We start from the raw sequence: 14,053 nt of genomic DNA on the forward strand, positions 1-14,053 counted from the left end.
GCCAACCTTAAAAACTGTGGCATAGACACTGAGAACTGGGAAGCCCTGGCCTGTTAGTGATCCAGCTGGAGGTCAGCTGTGAACAGCAGTGCTGCAGAATTTGAAGAGGCACGAATGGAGGGTGAAAGAGAGAAACGTGCCAAGAGGAAGGAGCGTCAAGCCAACCCTGACCGGTACCGCCTTCCATCTGGAAACCGATGCTGTCACTGTGGGAGAAGATGCAGATCAAAAATAGGGCTCCACAGTCACCTATGGACCCACTACTAAGACATCGATCTTGGAAGACAATCCTACTCGGACAACGAGGGATCGCCTAAGTAAGTAAGTATGTAAGTTTTTGTTTCTTTGGGTTTCTTATGTTAAATTTTAAATTAAGAAAATGAATATATATATATACATATATATATATAAAATTCCAGTTATTATTATTATTAATAATTTATTTCTATCCTACTTTTCTTCGAGATTGGGACTCAAAGAGGCGAATAAAATGGGAACACAAACATTACAATCATTAAAAAATAATCAATTAAACCACAACATCTCATTAAAAAATTATAAAACACGCAATGCCATAATAAAGAAGTAGTAAAGAAGTAATAAACAATCAATAGAATTAAAATCGCATCAAGTAGACAAGAAAAACAATAAAAAGAGCATTTTTGGAATGGATGGAAACTCAGTTCAGCACCATGGAAAGCTCCCTTAAACTCTGGAACAGAAACCAAGGCGGATTTCTGGCCCTCCTCATTGGTCCAAGTGATGTGCAACACAAATATGTTACAAATTAACTCAAAAGCCCCAAAATGCACAAAGTAGAGCAATGGGCCTAGAAGTATTTTTTTTTATTTAAGAGAATTAAGCTATTTGTTTATTGTAGTTTCTCCTCTTAAAACGGCTGGGTATATCCCTAACCCCCCCATGCTAACTAATGGATTCGTCCATAGAACGTTGCGAATGGCTCTATTAAAGAATATGACGTTCCCTTCAGTTTCAGGGCCTTTCCATTCTCTGGCCGGGGGGGGGGGAGGAGAGTGCTATTGACAGCACTGCGCCGGAATGATTGGCAGGAAGGAAACACACACATACACATACACCCCTCCTTTTTACTATCACTATCCTCTCGCGATGTCAGCGCCTGCCTCCCATTCATGAGGACTCGCGAGGCTTGGGTTCCTGTTCCCACGCCTGTTGTGTCTGCCTCTTGAGACGAGGGAAAAAGGGAAGCAGCTGGGAGTCAGTGAGCAGAGCACGTGGGCGGGGCCAACGTTCTGCCTGTAGCCCCGCCCCTCGGCCTTTTGTTTTTCTCGCTCGTGCGCGTGCGCGTTCTCGGAGGGAGGGAGGGAAATGCGGGATGCGCGCGCCTTTCCTGCTAGTGGCGGCGGACACATTGGCCGCTTCTCGCGAGAGTAGGAGTTTTGGCGAGAGTTTGTGGAAGATGGCGCCTGTTGTGACAGGGTGAGTGCGGGGGGGTTCGTGGCATAGTTGCTCCGTAGTCGGTTCCTCCCGCTCTTTCTCGGGCCGCCGGGCCTCGGCCTCTCGGCTGGCACTCCTGGCCTCCCACTGGGGCCGGGCTTTCTTCCTCCTCCGGGAGGAGCGTGTGTGCGGTGCGTGGGGTTGTGTGCGAGGGCGGGTGGCCGGGGGGAGGCCGCGTTGCTCGGCCGTTGAGGGGCGAGGAGTGTGAGGGGTTTTCTGCCCGAGTTTCCATAGGGACCCTCGTGCCTGTGAGGGCCCGGTCGCTCCTCTGTGGAGCCCCTGGCTCACTCCGAGTTCCCAGCGGGGAACACAAAGCGAGAGAGCTGAGGGACCTGCTTTCTCTTCTGTCAAAACTCTCCCGCTTCGAAACCCTTCTCCAGACAAAGCACAGGGTGGCTTTTTAGGGCCCAGAGGACCCATTCCGGTAGACATCTGACTTGGCCACTTGGTCCATGCACTGTTTACTTAGGCGATCCCTCGTTGGACGAGTAAGATGGTCTTCCATGATGGGTTTCCTTGTGGGTTCGTAGGTGGCTGTGGAGCCCTTGACCCGCATTTTCTCCCACAGTGAAGGCATTGGTTTCCAGGTGGAAGGCGGTCCCGGTCGGGGTTGACGCGCCTTCCTCCTGGCACGTTTCTCTCTTTCACCCTCCACTCAGTGCCTCCTCGAATTCTGCAGCACTGCTGGTCACAGCTGACCTCCAGCTGGAGCGCTCAAGGGCCAGGGCTTCCCAGTTCTCAGTGTCTATGCCAGAGATTTTAAGGTTGGCTTTGAGGCCATCTTTAAATCTCTTTTCCTGTCCACTAACATTCCGTTTTCCGTTCTTAAGTTCAGATTAGAGCAACTGCTTTGGGAGATGGTGGTTAGGCATCCGGACAATGTGGCCGGTCCTGCGGAGTTGATGGCAGAGGACCATCACTTCAATGCTGGTGGCTTTTTCTTCTTCCACGCTGACATTTGTCCGCTTGTCTTCCCAAGAGATTTGCAGGATTTTCCAGAGGCAGCGCTGATGGAATTGTTCCAGGAGTTGCATGTGACGTCTGTAGACAGTCCACGTTTCGCAGGCATATAGCAGGGTTGGGAGGACAATAGCTTTATAGACAAACACCTTGGTATCCCTACGGATACCAGTATGCTGATGACAATGTCGTCTGTGCGCATTCAGAAGATCTACAAGCCACTCTAAACACCTTCGCAGAAGCATATGAGAAGGTTGGCCTGTCACTGAACATTGAAAAAACCAAAGTGCTGTTCCAGCAGTCGCCAGCCATCCCCTCCCCAATGCCAGAGATACAGCTTAATGGTGTAACATTAGAAAATGTTGACCACTTCCGCTACCTTGGCAGCCACCTCTCCACCAAAGTCAACATCGACACCGAAATACAACACCGCCTGAGCTCTGCGAGTGTAGCATTTTCCCGAATGAAGCAGAGAGTGTTTGAGGATCGGGGAGGGGGGAGGGGATGCACTGCTTACACTGGCCTCGGCGCTGACCCTGGAAGCTCAATTAAAGCTTGTGCACCAACTGCGCCTGTACCTCGAAAAGCCAGATCTGGCCACGGTGGTCCATGCTTTAGATAAGTGATTCCCAACCTTTGGGCCTCCAGGTGTTTTGGATTTTAGCTCCCAGAGTGGTAAGCTGGCTGCGATTTCTGGGAGTTGAAGTCCAAAACACCTGGAGGCCCAAAGCTTTAGTTACATCTCATATGTATTCCTGCAATGCTCTCTTCTTGGGGCTGCCTTTGAAGACAGCTTGGAAACTACATCCAGGATAGACTACTGCAACACGCTCTATGTGTTGCAGTACGCTTCTCTCCTTATGAACCTCTCAGGACTTTAAGATTGTCTGGGAAGGCCCTGCTCTCGGTCCTGCCTTCATGACAAGCATGGTTGGCGGGGACGAGAGACAGGGCCTTCTCAGTGGTGGCCCCTCGGCTATGGAACGCCCTTCTTAAGGACATCAGATCGGCCCCCTCCCTTTTAACATTTCGGAAGAGAGTTAGAATCATAGAATCATCTCTCCAAGAATTTTGTCCATAGCTACAGGTTCCAAAAACTGAAAGTTATCCAAGAAAACAGGACAAAAAGGGACCAAGGTTAAATAGAGTCATAGAATCATAGAATCAAAGAGTTGGAAGAGACCTCATGGGCCATCCAGTCCAACCCCCTGCCAAGAAGCAGGAATATTGCATTCAAATCACCCCTGACAGATGGCCATCCAGCCTCTGTTTAAAAGCTTCCAAAGAAGGAGCCTCCACCACACTCCGGGGCAGAGAGTTCCACGGCTCTCACAGTCAGGAAGTTCTTCCTTATGTTCAGATGGAATCTCCTCCCTTGTAGTTTGAAGCCATTGTTTCGTGTCCTAGTCTGCAAGGAAGCAGAAAACAAGCTTGCTCCCTCCTCCCTGTGGCTTCCTCTCACATATTTATACATGGCTATCATATCTCCTCTCAGCCTTCTCTTCTTCAGGCTAAACATGCCCAGCTCCTTAAGCCGCTCCTCATAGGGCTTGTTCTCCAGACCCTTTATCATTTTAGTCGCCCTCCTCTGGACATATTCCAGCTTGGCTCTTTGAGCAGGCATTTGCAAATAAAGGGTAACAGAAATAGAAAAGTGGAATGGTTAACAATGTGACTGGACAATGTTTTTAATGAGGAGACCCTAATGATACATTTTTATTGATTCTGTTATGGTTTTATTATTCGATTGTTTTATTATATTGAAATTGTATTTTATGATGTTGGTACCAACTTGGTGTTGGTACCATCGGTCCCAAGTTGCCTGCGGGCTGAAAGGGACAGTATATAAATATAGTAAATAAATAAAATAAATAAATACGTGGGATTGCCTTTGAAGACTGCTTGGAAGCTTCAAATAGTTCAACGAGAGACAGCCAGGTTATTAACTGGGGCGGCATACAGGGAGAACACAACTCCCATGTTATGTCAGCTCCCTTATTGCCTGTTTGCTACCACACACATTTCAAAGTGCTGGCTTTGGCCTATAAAGCCGTAAATGGCCCCGGCCCAGTTTATCTGTCCCAATGGATCTCCCTTTACGAACCACCACAAAGAATAAGATCTTCTGGGGAGGCCCTGCTCTTGGTCCTGTCACAGGCGCATTTGGCGGGGACAAGAGTCAGGGCCTTCTCAGTGATTGCCCCCCGTCTATGGAACTCCCTTCCTGACAATATTAGTTCAGCCCTCTCCCTCCTGTCCTTCAGAAAGATGGTGAAGACCTGGCTTTGGGACCAAGCTATTGGGGCAGTGCAATGAGGCAATAATAGAATTATTATTTTTGCGTCTAACAGTGTCCTGAGATGGTTTTTAAGCAACTGATTTTAAAGTGGATATAAGTGATTTTAATGCTTGTGTATATTTATGGTTTTATGCCCCGGCATCGAATACTTGCCATAGATAGATAGAGTGCTTCACCCTGAGTCCCCTGTGGGGCGAGAAGGGCGGAATATAAATGTTTCAAATAAATAAATAAATTGGTACAAAGATCTGCAGCCAGGCTGCTGAAAGGAGCAAACTATCAGGAATGTACCACCCCTGATTAAAGGAACTTCACTGGCTCCCTATATACTTCTGGGCCCAATTCAAAGTGCAGGCCATTATTTATATATATATATATCTATATATTCCACATTTAGGGAAGGTACATTCTCGGGGGCAGCTCCTAAGTTGTGGAACTTGCTGAAATTAGATCAGCTCCCACCCTCATGACATTTAGGAAAGCCGTGAAGACTTCCTTGTTTGAAGCAGCTTTTAACTGAAGCCAAGCACTTATGGATGCAGCAGAGTGGGGAATTTTAGATTGATTTTAATTTTTAATGTGTGGTAATATAAAAAGATTTAAGGATTATTGAACCTCTAATACTTGTTTAGCTATGATTTTTAACTATTTGTATGTGTATTTTTAAATATGAGCCGCCTTGGGTCTGTCTTGGAGAAAGGCGGCATAGAAATATCTGCAATAAATAAATCAATATGGCTATTACTTCTTCCATGAGGAACAAAACCAGACCCCAAATCCTATGACTAAGGCTCCACTGGTTGCTGTAACCAGGTGCAATCCTTTCAAGGGAAAGCTGTTATTTCAGTCCACTCATTAACTACCCATTTGGGGTTGCATAACCTAATTGTCCTCTCCTTGCCCAGCTTGTCACTTCAGTTGGCACGTGTTCTGTATACAGCTTGAGCATCCCTTATCTGAAATGCTTAAGACCGGGAGTGTTTGGATTTTTGGAATGACGATCATTACATAGATGTACGTAATCATTGAGTTGGGATGCAGGTCTGAACACAATATTCGTTTGTGTTTCATATACGCTGTATACATGTATCCAGAAGGTACCGTTGTACAATTTAATGATTTTGTGCATGAAGCAAAGCATGCACATGCTGAACTGCCAGGATGCAAAGGTGGCACTATCTCAGCCACAGTTTTGCATTGTGGAGTGTTTTGGATTACAAAATTCCATATAAGGGATGCTCAGATGGTATGTACACTAATGCAAGCATGCGTCTCCATGACTGAAGAGTTAGGGCCCTTCCACATAGCCATATAACCCAGAATATCAAGGCACATAATCCACAATATCAGATTTGAACTGGGTTATCTGAATCTACACTGCCAGATAATCCAGCTCAATATCCATTTTATACAGCTGTGTGGAAGGGACCTTAAAAAAGAGTACTATATTGAACACGTCCCATGTTTCAATTTAACAGCATTCTTGTTTCTCAGCAGTTATTTATCTTTTTTGGTGAGAGAGTATTGTTTCTTAGGCCCCTTCCACGCAGTTGAATAAAATCCCACATTATCTGCTTTGAACTGGGATATATGGCAATGTGGACTCAGATATTCCAGTTCAAAACAGATATTGCTTGTTATTCTGGGTTATACTGCTGTTTGGAAGGACCCTCAGTGCTTTGGAGTATGTAATCTGTTTATTTGACAATGGAATACACTGCCTTGGGGCACTTCCACACAGCCATATAACCCAGAATATCAAGGCAGATAATGCGCAATATCTGCTTTGAACTGGGTTATCTGAGTCCACACTATCAGATAATCCAATTCATTGTAGATTTTATACAGCTGTGTGGAAGGGGTCTTGGAATGTGGAATCTCTTCCTAAGGTGTCTTAAGCAGAGGCTGGATGGCCATCTGTTGAGGATGCTTTGATTCTTTGTTCCTGCATGGCAGGGGATTTGACTGGTGGTCTCTTTCAACTCTGTGATTCTATGTTGTACTCGTACATACAGTTTAGTATCCTCATGTAACAAAATGTATTGATTTAGGGAACTGGGTTACTTTTCAATGTGGTGATGTTATTTTACACCACATAGTCATGGTTGTTTCGTTATTCAATAATTATTTGTTTTAGCATTTATATTTTGTTGTGGGGAACAGTTTATCAAATGGAAACAAAAGCTTTTCTAATCTTGTCAATAATAATTTGCTTCTTTTGGTAATGACCTCACCAGCAGATTGAAACATCTTCAAACTTTGGGACAGGGAAGTACATCTGCATTGTTTGTATGGAATTTGAATCTGCAGATATCTTTAGAATTAATTTGTTGGTTCCTTGATTGGGGCTGTCAGCAAAATGAGTCTGTTCTTTATTGCGATAATAGAGTAACATGCTGCTTGTTTAATTTTATTGTCACTCACTTTCTCTGATTTCTTGAAGCAATTTCTTTTTCTTCCTTTTACAGTATTTCAGATAACAGTGCATTCTTGTTGCTTTTCCTCTTTCCTGGAAGAAAACAGCATTTGCTTTTTTTCTGAATTCTGAACAAGTTCTGAGAATTCTGAAGTCAGGGCAACAAAATAAAAATATGTATTGTCAAAGCCTTTCACGGCTGGAATCACTGGAGTGTTGTGTGGTTTCCGGGCTGTATAGCTGTGTTCTAGCAGTATTTTCTCCTGACGTTTTGCCTGCATCTATGGCTGGCACCTTCAGAGGATCCTCTTTGTAAGGCTTAAATCACCTTGTCCGCAGCCTAAAAATGGAGCCATGTTGTATTGCATTCAGGTTTTTCTTTTGTTGACTATAAGTGCTAGACTTTCCAGCTGTGAACTGCATTTTCTCTTTAGACTGTTCGAAATTGTGAGCTAGTGAAGGCAAGAGACATGAATTTTATAAGTGTTGCCCTGTGGTCTCTAAATCAGAAATCTCTTGTGCAATCTGCTCACTCACTTTGTGTCTAGTTCTCTAAAAATTGAGGTAGGAAATTGTGATTCAATTAATCAAAATATTAATCCCACTGGAATAGATGTTGAATGCATGGTACTTGTTTAGTGGGTTTCATATAAAAGTTTATAGAATAAATGGATTTGTTCCAGTTGAAATTAATTTGGGGTTTGTTCCAAATTTATATTCCTTCCTACCATTACTTTTTAGACTATGGGATTTTTCTAGATGAAACTTATTAGGCATTTTCATTACTAAAACAATACTGTAAGTATGTCTGGGCATTTTTTCATACATAAAGTATAGTTTAAACCTGTCGTAAACCTGTGCATAAATTGGCCCCATGTATAAGTTGAGGGCAGGTTTTGGGGCCAAATTTATGGATTTTGATGTGACCTATGGATAAGTCACAGATCATTAGGCAGAGAGGGGAAAGCAGTAATGTTACCTCAAGGGGGTGGTTACTTCTGGCTACCGCCACTATTTCCATACCCAGACATTCAAAAAGACCAGAAGTGGCACCACAGTAGAGAGATTAAAGAGATCTGGTACTCACATTCACCCATGAATAAGTTGACCCAGGCTTTTTGAGTTGATTCTTTGATGAAAATTTCTATAGGGTATATTCATTCAGATAATGTATTTGCAAATCTTTGCATGGTTTTTTTTTTTAGTTTCTCAAGTAAAATACCTGAACATTTGATTTCATGAAAAGGTTGAAAGAGTTTGAAAGATAACTTGTGGGTGTGGAGAAATATATTGCAATAAGAAGTAATGTGTGCTTTATATGATACATGGGCATTTCAAAAGGACATGGTTAAGCTCATACACTGGAACGAAACTGCTAGACTCCTGTAAAAAGAAACCAGGATATCATTATATGCAAAGGTTATAATGTAGTGCTCTATATTTTGTGTTCAGTGTTTATTTGAACATAAATGTGTGGAAATTACAAAACAAGAGTAAGCAAATAACTGAAATAAGAGTGGTTTGCTACTGGCAGCTTATTAAAAACTGATCAAAAGCAACTATGGCAGCAAACTTCTCTCAGTTCTTGTTTATAAAATATACTGCAATCATGAGAGTGCTAAATTGGTTAACTTTTTATTGAAGTTCTGAATATGACCTGGAACGTTATTAGGGAAGCAAGCTGGGTTTCATTTTGGAAACAAAGTTGAATGCTTTTAATTTAACATAAGCTAACAAATGGAGAAGTGCAGTTTTCACTTCCCAAATTACTTGCTTCCGATCATGTAATATTTATGATGAGAGTTCCAAGCTCATATCCTAAATTCTTATGCTATGATGTCTGAACAGTTGTGTCAGTGCAGGTTTGCAAAAATTCTGCTTCTTAGTGTTGGTTTTGTGAGGCACCAGCACTCTTCAGCAGAGAAGGTTAAATTTACATTGTAAAAGTAAAGCTCTCATAATTCCATAACAATCATCCATGGTATTTAAAGTGCTGTCAAACCATTTTAATTATGCAGTGGAAATGCATGCCTTGTGAATTATGGCTGAATTTGTAAACAACTTTGTCAAGACTAATTTGTAAACAGACTGGCTAAAGTACCTGAAACAATAATTTGCATTTTGCACTTAATGCTTTTTAGTCACAGAGAATAGTAGGAGAAAAACTCATATCCATACAGAGTTTGTATAAACACTGTGAATTTTAAAATAGTTTATCTTTATTAATCCATATTTTAAGTGGCTATATTTCTTAGGGAAGTATGAGGTGCTTCCAGGGGAGCAGACAAAGTTTCTGTAACCTACATAAGCAGTAGGGGTCATGTTGTCCTCTGTTATTTTGCAAAATTACATATGCATCATACAGAGTTTTTTTGGATTTAATTTGAGGTTGTATTATTCTATTAGGATTTTAATGGTAAGTGCTTAGCCTATCTAAGAGCTACCCTTCTATGTATGTTTTTCTTTATTTTTGTGTTATTTATTATAAGGTATCTGGGCATGGATAGATATTTCTTTCCTTTCTCAATATCTATGACTATTTCTAGTTTTTTAACAGAAGGAAAAACCTTCATGGTTCAGAAGTATTTATTAGACTTCATTGAGGCCCCTTCTGCACAGCTGCATAAAATCCATATTGAACCAGATTACATGGCAGTGCAGACTCAGATAATCCAGTTATGTGGGTTATGTGGCTATGTGGAAGGTCCCTGAGTCTCCTCTTTGATCGTTGTTGAGATTATTTACATGCATTCTTGGACAATGCAATTTTATCTCGGATTTACTATGAAGTCTATTACAATTATTCATTGCTGGAACATGCTAAAAAGAACGATAGCCAGCACAGTGTGATTTGAGAGCTTGACAAAGATAATGAGAGACCAGGGTTTGAATCCCCATTTGAACATGAAAATCCAGTGTGTGACTTTGAGTAAGTCTCAGAGGATGGTATAGGCAAACCTCCTCTGAACAAATCTTGCCAAATAACCCTCGGAATATAACAAGAAAAATAATACTTTATTAATTATGAGTTTTATCAGCAAGTGTAGTTGCCATAATAATAAAGTTCATTCCTCCAAGGATTTGTTGGTCTTCAAATCGAAATACTTTTTGAAAAGAAAGTATATTAGCTATTCTTTGTTGTCCTGGTGTGCAAAATTAATTTTGGAGATTTTCCTCCTCTCTCATGTCACCTACCTTGGTATCCTAAGTATAATTTGTAATAAAAATAATATCTGCCTCATTTGGTAGAACTTTAGTGACTTAGTTTGTAGGAACAGAGTAGCAGATGCAAGCTATTTTCTTCGTCTAACTTCCAGATTAGATAAAGAGTCATCAGGAAAAAAAATAAGCAGTGAGTCACAAGAAAATGAAGACACTGTATACTCCTGTTTTAAATATGGTGCCATCCTCTAGGTATGGAAATCCATTTTAAATTTGATTTTTCTGTTATTGTAGGCTGGAATTATTCTTGGAATTCTGAGATTCAAGAAAAGAAAAATTCCATAGCTAATTTTTTGAAATGCATTTTATTCATCTGTAAAAGAAATTATTTCATGTATCTTTTCCACTGTTTCCTCAGAATTTTCAGTTCTTTTCTCATGGAAGTTGTAGCCTGAAGCATCTGAAGGGCAAAATGCTCCCTTGCATCTGCGCTAAAGTGTAGGAAGTATTATTTTAAGGAAGAGGTTTCTTAGGATGGAACATGAAAATAGTGAAATCAAAGGCATGAACATACATTTAAATATCTCTTACTCTTTGAAGAACATAGCAGCTATTAAGAGCAGTATTGTGAACTCCAGCCAAATATATTCCATATTTGTGTTGTGTATTATCCGCAATACTTTTTAAACGAAGCAGCGTGTGATAATGGCACTTGACAATACCTTATCCTGCTGTAATTTATTATTGCTATTTGGTCACTTTGGCTGGCACACATTATCATAATTAATCTATTTTTTCATTTGAGTTTTTTTTTATTCTGTGAATTTTCCTCTAGGGATTGGTGAAAGTGCAGTAGGGCATGTTTCCATTTCCCAGCATAGATCATTCACCAAGGGAATCAAATTGTGTCTGTCTTATAACCTGAACTGACAACTGAGTTTGATTGATATAATCTGTTTCATTCAGGATGTGGAGATGGGAGCTTCTGTATTGATATTTATTTATTACCGAAGCATTCAGAGTAGAATTTTTGAACAGAGGCATTATATCTGTCTCCTTTAAACATGCTTGAACTCTAACTTGCAAGGATGCATTGACTACTATGTTCACCCACTTTTTGGTCCTCCTCTTTGGACTTTTTCATAAGACAAGAAGGCCAGATATGTGGTGACTCTCACTTCTGTAAGTATGTTTCCAAGCAGTTGTGGTGATGGTGGTGTATTGCATGTCCATCACATATATTGTCCTGTTGATGACTGATTAAGTCTGTCTCTACTTGGTTTCCATTCTGATTTGCTTATTCCGTTCTTATACAAGTAGAAAAAAAAGTGAGCTTCTTGTTTGAGATTTCATTGGCTACAGCTTTAATTGTTTCTTCAGGGCACGGTGTCCACTTTTGAGAATTCTTGTATTAGAATCATAGAGGTGGAAGAGACCAAATGGGCCATCTAGTCCAACTCCCTGCCATGCAGGAAAAGCACAGTCAAAGTATCCCCAACAGATGGCCATTCAACATCTGTTTAAAAGTCTCCGAAGAGAGAACTTCCACCACACTCCAAGGCAGAGAGTGCTAAACAGCTCTTACACTCAGGACGCTCTTCCTAATGTTCAGGTGGAATCTCCTTTCCTGTAATTTGAACCCATTGCTCCGAGTCCTCACCTCCAGGGTAACAGAAAACAAGCCTGCTCCCTTTTCCTTCTGACATCCTTTCAAATAATTATACATAGCTATCATGTCTTCTCTCAGCCTTCTCTTCTGCAGGCTAAACATACCCAGCTCCTTAAGATGCTACTCATGGGGCATGGTCTCCAGATCTCTGATCATTTTAATCACTCTCCTCTGGACACATTCCAGCTTGTCAATATCTCTCTTGAGTTGTGGTGCTCAGAATTGGACACAGTATTCCAGGTGAGGTCTGACCAAATCATAATAAAGGGGCACAATTACTTCCCTTGATGACACTGTATTCCTGATGAAGCCCAAACTCTCATTGCTTTTTAGTTGCTTCATCACATTGTTGGCTCATGTTTAACTTGTTGTGCACCAAGACTCCAAGATCTTCACATGTACTGTTGTTGAGCCAGGCATCACCCATCCTGTATCTGTATATTTTATTTTTTCTGTCTAAGTGTATCTTACATTTGTCTTTGTTGAAATTCATTTTGTTATTTTTGGCCCATTTCTCCTTTCTGTTAAAGTCATTCTGAATTCTGATCCTGAATTCTGAAACCTTCAGCCAAGTAATTAATACAGATGTTTTTATTTATTTATTTTTATTGTTATTTTATTATTTTATCCCACTCCCACCCTCCCCTCCTTGCCCATGCAATTTATACAGCAAACTACAGAAGTTACATTTAAAATATATATATCTCAGTCTCAATTTTTCCACTCTACATCTTAGCACATTCTCAAAATAATGCCTAACTGGTTCCCACATCCTCTTAATTACTGTAATCCTTTCAATGTTATCTATATTGTTCCATTTGCAATTTGTTATTTCCACATTTAACATATTAACTATATATTTATACCAATTTGTCAGTGTCCATTTTATTTTATCTTTCCAACCCTCACTAAAACAATTTGTGCACACGCTATGTATTTGTCATCCAATTTTTCTTTTTGTATATTCTTCACTCCTGTTATCCTTGCATGTAGTACATTTCTATTAATTATTACTATTTGTAGATTTGACATTCTATTAATTTCTCCTTCAATCATCTCCAGTATTCTTGCATTTGATCACATTCCTATGTCATGTGATTAAAGTAATTAATAAAGATGTTGAACATAACTGGGCCCAGAAGCAAACTCTGGCACCCCACTAGTCATTTCTTTTCAGGATGAAGAGGAACGATTGGCGAGCACCCTTTAGGTTCAGTGGCTTAACCAATTACAAATCCACCTAATAGTAGTATTCTCTATCCCACATTTTACTAGTTTGTTTGAAAGAAGATCAGGGGGGACTTTGTCAAAGGCCTTACTGAAATTAAGATATGCTACATTCACAGCATTCCCTGCATCTACCAAGCTTGTAACTCTATCTCAAAAAAAGATAAGATTAGTCCGGCATGACTGGTTTTTGAGAAACCCATGTTGACTTTTAGTGATCACGGCATTCTTTTCTAAGTGATTACATTTTGTCTCCTTAATGATCTGCTCCAGAATCTTTCCTGGTATTGATGTCAGGCTGACTGGACAGTAGTTATTTGGGTCCTCTCTTGAAGATTTCTCTTCCTGAAGATAGGGACAACATTTGCCCCCCTCCAGTCTGCAGGGACAAAGATTTATTGCCAAGGGTTCTGAAATGGCTTCTGGTAGTTCTTTCACTACTCTTGGATGTATTTCATGTAGTCCTTAGACTTGAATTCATTTGGAGTAGCCAGGTATTCCTTGACTACTTCTTTACCTATTTTGGGTTGCATATATCCTATTGCCTCATCTGCCCCATATTGCTCAGGTTGAATACCGATTTCCTTTTGGGACAAGACTTAGACAAAGAAGGTGTTGCAGTAATTCTGTCTTTTCCCTGTTAGAATTCCATCATCCTCTCCATGCAGAGACCCTAACGTTTCCTCTTTCTCTTTCATTTTTTTAACTGACAATTTAAAATCTCTCTGGCAAGTTTGAGCTCATTTTGTGCTTTAGCCTTTTGGATCTTTTTCCTACATGTGTTGGTTATTTATTTGAATTCCTCTTTGGCGACCCCTTTTCCATTTCGTGTATATGTCTCCTT

At 40.8% G+C, this 14,053-nt stretch overlaps 1 protein-coding gene across 2 annotated transcripts in view; it reads left to right on the plus strand.

Annotated features, from left to right (window-relative positions):
* The first annotated feature begins 1,327 nt into the window (after positions 1 to 1,327).
* RBPJ (recombination signal binding protein for immunoglobulin kappa J region) overlaps positions 1,328 to 14,053 on the plus strand; it is a 51,554-nt gene continuing 38,828 nt past the window's right edge. Inside the window, exon 1 of one of the 2 annotated variants that reach the window (XM_060777862.2) lies at positions 1,328 to 1,458. In XM_060777862.2, coding sequence (XP_060633845.2) covers positions 1,355 to 1,458 — 104 coding nt within the window. In that variant the 5' untranslated portion in view covers positions 1,328 to 1,354. Of the gene's footprint in view, positions 1,459 to 1,520; positions 1,608 to 14,053 lie in introns of those variants that run through there. The other variant, XM_060777863.2, reaches the window with a different exon arrangement.

This window comes from Anolis sagrei, chromosome 5, assembly GCF_037176765.1.
Source record: "Anolis sagrei isolate rAnoSag1 chromosome 5, rAnoSag1.mat, whole genome shotgun sequence".
Lineage (NCBI taxonomy): Eukaryota > Metazoa > Chordata > Lepidosauria > Squamata > Dactyloidae > Anolis > Anolis sagrei.